Genomic DNA, 8,786 nt, shown 5'->3' on the forward strand with positions numbered 1-8,786 from the left:
AATCTTAGTGAAGTATCCAAAATTTGCTTACTGTAAGTAATGCATGCACATGACTGTAAAGCTGCTGCCCAGTTGAGTGGGTGTGCAGCAAGACTAGTAACTATGGGACTCATCATAGATGTAAAGTGCCTTGTATAGTGACTGTTGTGAGCCTCTTGTTGAATCACTTGTGACTCAAAAGATTATTGATGTGTGTATTTGTGTGGGTGATTAAATATGTATGTGTATGTATATATGTATATGTACATGTATGCATGAGTATGTGTACACATATATATAACATTAATAGTTTTGTAACTAGCGTCAGAAGATTGTTATTTGCTTAGCTAAACGAACTAGAGGGTTCAGTTCCTGAACCGATTATGTGCCTCTGTAATCCTTTACACCACCGCCCACGGGATGGGTATGGGGTGCATAATAAAGAAAGAAATTGAATTGAATTAGTCTCATGAAAATCATGAAGTTATTATCTAGTCAAATTTTTTTGAATTGAGGCAGGCATTTTCTCTGAGATGGGGATATTAGATGAAGTTATAACTAGTTTTTTATCTACACTGTGTAATCTTTCATATAAAATTAGGTAGCAGCACATTACTGTTTATACCCAAGCTTGTTAATAAAAAATAAAATAAAAAAACTCTTACTACGAGAAATCTTGTAGTCATGTATCCCAAGTTTACTTACTGTTATGTATATAACAATCTATACTGCAGATCGTATGATGAATCAAAATTTGAAGAATATACGTACCTCAATATAAATAAATACACAAATAAAAACATTAGATCTAGGCCTAAAAATTAATATATGAGCACTTCTTACGGTGTAAAAAAGTTTGACAAATTCTTGTGTGGGAAATGAGGCGCACCGCATTTTTTTATTATGAAATAGTTCCCTAAAAAAGTGTCATTAGACGAGAAAGCTTAGAATATTATTAGAAAGCTTATTATAATTATTATTATTATTATGAATTTGTAGACAGTTCATAATAATATTATTATTATTATGAATTTGTAGAAAGTTCATAATAATATTATTATTATTATTATGAATTTGTAGAAAGTTCATAATAATATTATTATTATGAATTTGAAGAAAGCAGACTAGGCGAACGCAGGCGGCCAGTATCCGGATAGTCCGGGCGTCGCGAACCCCCGCGCGGATTGTCTCCACAACAACACTGTTGCCTGACCTTTGGACTCCTCGAGCACACTGCGGCTCTTTCCAGGAAAAGAATATCGTACAGAGGTTTGTTCAAGTTAATATGAGCGTTGTTTAAGTGTATAGGTACAATGGGCACGTTGTGTTACTTGTGTATGTACAGTATACAGTAGAATAACACACACACACTAAACAAACAAACAAACACACACACACACACACACACACACACACACACACACACACACACACACACACACACACACATACATATACATATACATATACATATACATATACATATACATACATAAATAAGACCCCCTAGGTTGAACTACTGACCTTACCCAGGGTGCAACCCCACAACAGTTGCATAACTACCAGGCACCTATTCACTGCTGGATGATTCACTGCTGCTATTCACTGCTGGATGAATGGCTGAAGAAAATATTGATACCATTTTGCCACTAGTGACCAAGCGACAAGGCATGTGGTATACAGCTCTCAAGAATATGCTTGGTACCTCCAAATATATGGTTAATACCTTTATGTCATATCCCTTATGCTGTGGTGTATATATTCTCAAGCTCATTGATTGCATGTTGTATACTGTATTATATTATTATTAAAATTGATGCATAATCTGTTGATGCTGTACTAGTTCTTCTGTATGAAAGAGTGGTGTTAACTTGTATATATGTAAGTGTATGTGATGATGGGGTATGAACATGAAAAAAACAAAGAGTTAAAGCAGTCAAATTTGACAATTTGAAAAACATGTGTAGTGTTAAAGAATCATTTGAATTTACCAGAAGGCTAATATATCCCTAAAGGCTTCAAGAGTTAAAGGAAGTTGGCATCTTATCCAAAGTTCCTGGGGATATTTTATATCTTGATTTTAAACTGAAACATTTATGGCTTTGGTGGATAAGTAGTTCCATGGGGTTTTAACCTTATGGGTGAAAAAACAACTGTTTTCAGTCCACTTTGAATTGTAAAGTTTGAAGCTGATGATGCATTATGTGTAACATATAATCTTTTAAAGAAGTAACCTGGATTAATATCCTCAAACTGGTTCAGTATTTTTAGGGTCTCAATTATTTTCATTTCATTTCTTTATTATGCACCCCGTACCCATCCCATGGGCAGTGGTGGAAAGGGTTACAGAGGCACATAATCGGTTCAGGAACTGAACCCCATAGTTCGTTTAGCTAAGAAAGTGACAATCTTTTGAAGCTAGTTACACAATTGATAATATTACATACACATGTACATATATATATATCCATGTACAGTACACAAATACAAATACATGTCAATAATCTTTTTATATAATAAGTGAGTCAACAACAGTCTCTATACAAGGCACTTTACATCTATGGTGAGTCACAGTCACACAGTTACTGTTTTTGCTTCGCACCCACCCAACTGGGCAACAACTTTGCAGTCATGTGCATGCATTACCTAAGTACAGTAATCAAATTTTGGATACTGTACTTTGCTAAGATTCCTGGCAGTCCGTACATCATTATGAATGAAGTACTTACACATTTGTTGGACACCATTGATGGTGTTATCTCTGAATTCCAATTTTTTTTCACATAACATTATATAATATTGCAAAGTATGCAAATAGTTCTACTGACAGAGTTTATATTTAGTCAAATATACATCAGATGATGCAAACCCCTAGAGTCACTTGCAGCCAAGCCTAAGCCTAACAGTGTTAACATCTGAAGGTCTGCTAACCTTATTGGATGACCCATAGACATGCAGTTCTTCCTGCATAATAGAATGATGATAGAGGGAATAACTGGTGTGAACTGGTCACGATGAGATCAACCCTGTCATGTCTCATTTGCAGCAATGTTAGTCCTGTAGCCCTCAACTGTTCCTTGTATGAGAGTTGACTCTGTTTTGGGATGTTTTTTGTCATGCTGTGTTGAACTTTCTCCAAAGCAGATATGTCATTTAGGAGGCAAGGCCTTTGTGGTTGAATATAGTAATCCAGATGGAATAATGAATGAGAATATCATGGAGATTTGTAGAACGTTAAAAATAAAATGCAGAGCAGAGCAGATCGAGATGGTTTGGGCATGCTGAATGAATTACAGACATGGTGAGTAAGCTTGTAATGTAGAGTGTGTGTGTGTGTGTGTGTGTGTGTGTGTGTGTGTGTGTGTGTAATTACCTAAGTGTAGTTACAGGATGAGAGCTACGCTCGTGGTGTCCCGTCTTCCCAGCACTCTTTGTCATATAACGCTTTGAAACTACTGACGGTCTTGGCCTCCACCACCTTCTCACTTAACTTGTTCCAACCGTCTACCACTCTATTTGCGAAGGTGAATTTTCTTATATTTCTTCGGCATCTGTGTTTAGCTAGTTTAAATCTATGGCCTCTTGTTCTTGAAGTTCCAGGTCTCAGGAAGTCTTCCCTGTCGATTTTATCAATTCCTGTTACTATTTTGTACGTAGTGATCATATCACCTCTTTTTCTTCTGTCTTCTAGTTTTGGCATATTTAATGCTTCTAACCTCTCCTCGTAGCTCTTGCCCTTCAGTTCTGGGAGCCACTTAGTAGCATGTCTTTGCACCTTTTCCAGTTTGTTGATGTGCTTCTTAAGATATGGGCACCACACAACAGCTGCATATTCTAGCTTTGGCCTAACAAAAGTCATGAACAATTTCTTTAGTATATCGCCATCCATGTATTTAAATGCAATTCTGAAGTTAGAAAGCATTGCATAGGCTCCTTGCACAATATTCTTAATGTGGTCCTCAGGTGATAGTTTTCTATCTAGAACCACTCCTAGATCTCTTTCTTTATCAGAATTCTTTAAAGATTTCTCACATAATATATAGGTTGTGTGGGGTCTATGTTCTCCTATTCCACATTCCATAACATGACATTTATTAACATTAAATTCCATTTGCCAAGTGGTGCTCCATATACTTATTTTGTCCAGGTCTTCTTGAAGGGCATGACAATCATCTAAATTTCTTATCCTTCCTATTATCTTAGCATCATCAGCAAACATGTTCATATAATTCTGTATACCAACTGGTAGATCATTTATGTACACAATAAACATCACTGGTGCAAGAACTGAACCCTGTGGTACTCCACTTGTGACATTTCTCCATTCCGATACATTGCCTCTGATTACTGCCCTCATTTTTCTATCAGTCAGAAAATTTTTCATCCATGATAGAAGCTTACCTGTCACCCCTCCAATATTTTCCAGTTTCCAGAACAACCTCTTATGTGGAACTCTGTCGAAAGCCTTTTTTAGGTCCAGATAGATGCAGTCAACCCAGCCATCTCTTTCCTGTAATATCTCTGTGGCCCGATCATAGAAACTGAGTAAATTCGATACACAGGATCTTCCTGATCGAAAACCATACTGTCTGTCTGATATTATATCATTTCTCTCCAGGTGTTCTACCCATTTAGTTTTGATTAGCTTTTCCAATACTTTCACTATTACACTTGTCAATGATACAGGTCTATAATTGAGGGGGTCTTCCCTGCTGCCACTTTTGTAGATTGGAACTATGTTAGCCTGTTTCCACACGTCTGCTACGATTCCTGTACACAGGGATGCCTGAAAGATCAGGTGAAGTGGAATGCTGAGCTCAGATGCACATTCTCTCAGAACCCATGGTGAAACGCCATCTGGGCCAGCTGCTTTGTTCCTCCCGAGCTCCTTTAGCATATTTTCCACTTCATCTCTAGACACCTCTATCCGCTCTATGTTGTTCTCTGGAATTCTTATTGTGTCTGGTTCTCTGAAGATTTCATTTTGTACAAACATACTTTGGAACTTTTCATTTAATGTTTCACACATTTTCTTTTCATTTTCCGTGAATCTGTTTCCCATTTCCAACCTCTGGATATTATCCTTTACCTGCAATTTGTTGTTTATGAATTTGTAGAATAGGCCCGGTTCTGTTTTACATTTATCTGCTATCCCTTTTTCAAAATTTCTTTCTGCCTCTCTCCTTACTGCTGTATAATGTGTGTGTGTGTGTGTGTGTGTGTGTGTGTGTGTGTGTGTGTGTATAGTACTGTATGTACAGTATGTAAAGTATTGTACTTAGTTGTATTATCTTTTTTATTTATTTATGTATTTATTTTTTTGCAGATAGTACCAGCATCTGAAATGAACTATTTATCATTTCTTTGTCGAGCAGTTCCACGTAATATCTTGAAGGTAGTTCCGCCACTAGTAAGGCCTCTTCATATTCTTAGACCAATTGAGCCAATAATCACAACACGAAACTCGATTTTGCAGGTGAGGGACAAGGTCTATTATAGATGCTTTTTCAACATTCAATATATTCATGCCTGAAACAAAATAATTTTGTTAGATTTGCTTGCTGAGTGTACAGTATTCATAGTTTGTTATTCTTTAAATGTTACAGCCAGAGTTATTTTCTCTTCAAAACAGCCAATCACTCCCACACTTGTTCCAGTATGTGGAATGAAACAGAAGGGTCGACTTAGGCGACGTTGTAAAGACTGCTTCTTTGTTGTGCGGCAAGGGCGACTTTATGTCATGTGTCATACCAAGCCTCGTCACAAACAGATGGCCATGCAGAAATCTGAAAAAAACACTTGGATGTTATCACATGCTACAATGTCACCAAAACGACCATGGTAAGCTTGTTAACAACTGGGAATCTTCAATGTGGTTTTCATGACACGTAAAACTTACACTGCAGCCATATCCTATTTCCCTTGTGTATTTATGAATTTCAAGGATTACAACAGCTGAGAACTGTATTAATGTTGCTGTATTGTAAATATTTTGTAATAATATCTGCTGTCTTATTAACCTATACAACTGCATTGTTTACATATTTTAATTTTGCTGGAAGGCATTACAAATGTTAAGAAAAGATTCTATACAAGGGTTAGGGTTCAAGGAGGGGGGGGGGAGGGAGCTCTTTTTTTAGTAGATGATAATACATACAATATGTACAAATGCACATGCAGTACTGTATATATCTACTCATCATATTTTTATGACTATTGTGGAGGTAGATAGTCTCTAGTATTTCTTGCTAGACATTTTTGCATTTTTGGTAGGGATTGTTTTGTGAATGATACTTGTTTGGATTATTTATATCAAGAGAGGCATGTATTAAGAGAGTTGTTCCAACAAATGTACAGAACTTTTGAGATAAAAGAATGAAATACTGTAATGGGAAAAAGACATAAGGGACATGCACATAGTATTAAAAAAAAGTAGCTTATTAGATCCCATTTGTATGTAAACCAATGTGCATTATACATGATCTTTCAACCACTGCCCACTAGATACCAATGTGGGGTGCATGATAGGCAAATTAATATTACGTGTAACTGGCTTACCACAATTAAATGTAAATTGTTTATCTCGAAGATCACTGGGGCCCAGAACTTGAACCCATTTTGTGACACTGACAAATTTCCTGCCAATCACCCACAGGGTGGGAATATATCAGATTCATAATAAAATAATTATTAAACTAAATTCTGTCTAGTGTATGTATGTTAAAGCTTTTTGGGGTCTTGATGTTAGATAAACTATGAACAGCAGGACAGAAATGGTTGGACACATTTTCTTTTACCTAATTCAGGTGTTCACCTTGCAGTAAATAGGTATCCAGGAGTTAGGCAACTGTTATTGGGTTGCATCCTCAGAAAGGTCAATGGTTCGACCATGGGATGACCTCAATACAAGCTTAAAATACTGTATATGTATACACAGGCTTTGTGTCCTTAATAAAATGAATTATTATTATACATGTTAATGAATTGTAAATAGCTCATCAATGCTGTAACTTGCTTGCATAAACAAATTTTGGGATTCAGTTCCTGAGCACACTGTGTGCCTGTGTAACCTTTCCCATTACCACTCAAAAGATAAATATATGAGTTGCATAACAAATGCAATATTTTGATTAACCTTGTGCTTCATCTCCCAGACTATTCATACAGATAGTTTTGAGTGACGTAGGAAACTGGTAATGCCAGAAATGCCAGAGGATCCCAGACGCACCTTAATCGACTGTGCCATTACAGTCAAAAGAATTGCAACCGGGAGTTCATCTGCCCTCACACGGATCCTGCAGTCTCTCCGAGACACAAACCAGGGTTTTACACAATTCCCCCGTACACCCGGGCTCTGTCAACAAGCTGTTCTAACCTTTTTTTTTCTACCAATTCCCCCGGGTGCCCGGGGGAATTGTGTAAAACCCTGGTTTGTGTCTCGGAGAGACTGCAGGATCCGTGTGAGGGCAGATGAACTCCCGGTTGCAATTCTTTTGACCGTGTCGTGGCACAGTCGATTAAGGCGCATCTGGGATCCTCTCAGACATAGGCTCGAACCCTCATCACAGTCCTTGTGGATTTGTTCATTTGATGCATCATGCTATTGTGATTTTTGTGTGTTATACATTATTAGTTGAACATAGACATTGGAACTAGCGATTCTGGGTAGATAAAAAAACAGCCACATGGGTTTTTTTTTTATCCACGAGAAAAAACTTATCATTTCTTATCATTCAATGATAAGGTAACTGGAGGGACCAGTCCACTAGAGTGCAGACAGTGTTACAATTAATAAATCAAGCAAACATCCTAGCCATATGTTACCGAATTAGGCAATCGAAACCTAATATTTATTAGTATTTGAACAGATCATTACATAACAGAGACAGACACTGCAGTAATCCATGGTTCAACACTCAAGAAGTATGATCTTGACTTATAATTCTTAGCACTCTTCCTTCCCTACCCAAATCACGCTTAACACACTGCCCAAGGACTTGGATTATCCAAGTGGGAAACACCCTTTAGCATCAGAACTTTCCTCCTCATTGGGGGGAGATGAGGAGGTTTAAAGTGCTAAAAAATACTATGTGATCAAATCCCCATCACACAGGATGGTTAATCATACAGAGGCATGTGATAAGCATCCAGCATCACTGCCGTCATGTCCTCAAAAGCAGACACCAACATACGATAGATTAAAATAATAAACAGAAACACTTCTATTATATCCTGCACTTAGCTAAATTAATTTTGGGGTTCAGATCCTGAGTCCATATAATAAAATATTTTCCACTACTGTCAACGGGATGAGTATGGGGGGTCCAGTACTACCCATGGGATGGGTATTGTCACTACTGCCCACGGGATGGATATGGGGGATTGTCCATTACTGCCTATGGACAATCCGTCCTCAATGTAGTCAGTGCATGGTTGCAATGGAATGGGTATGGAGTGTCACTACTGCCTATGGGATTGGTACGGGGGGTTCACTACTGCCCATGGAATGGGTATGGGGGATACAGGCCTAGGATTAGTATGGCGGGGGGGGGGGGTTCCACTACTGCCTATGGAATGAGTATGGGCAGTAGTGACCCTTCATACTCATACCAAAATGCTTGCCCATGTAGATGGATTACTGGCAGGCATTTTGAGTCCAACTGAAGTCAGATCGATGTTCTATGAGTTGTGTGTTTGGAGTAATTTTGAGCCAGAAATCTTTTGATGTAAAATGCTGTGAGTGTGCAAATATATGTATTGATATTGTTAATTATTGTTCTGCTAATTGTCTCATCATCATAATTTTG

The 8,786-nt window shown here is 37.6% G+C and overlaps 1 protein-coding gene across 1 annotated transcript; it reads left to right on the top strand.

The window, feature by feature from the left end:
* The first annotated feature begins 1,110 nt into the window (after positions 1–1,110).
* mRpL36 (mitochondrial ribosomal protein L36) lies at positions 1,111–7,096 on the top strand. The gene is made up of 3 exons (XM_045741338.2): positions 1,111–1,248; positions 5,306–5,455; positions 5,612–7,096. The coding sequence occupies exons 2-3, from the start codon at positions 5,324–5,326 to the stop codon at positions 5,822–5,824; spliced, it is 345 nt and encodes a 114-aa protein (XP_045597294.2). The 5' UTR covers positions 1,111–1,248; positions 5,306–5,323; the 3' UTR covers positions 5,825–7,096.
* Positions 7,097–8,786: the final 1,690 nt, after the last annotated feature.

The sequence above is a fragment of the Procambarus clarkii genome, chromosome 19 (genome assembly GCF_040958095.1).
Source record: "Procambarus clarkii isolate CNS0578487 chromosome 19, FALCON_Pclarkii_2.0, whole genome shotgun sequence".
Classification (NCBI taxonomy): Eukaryota; Metazoa; Arthropoda; class Malacostraca; order Decapoda; family Cambaridae; genus Procambarus; species Procambarus clarkii.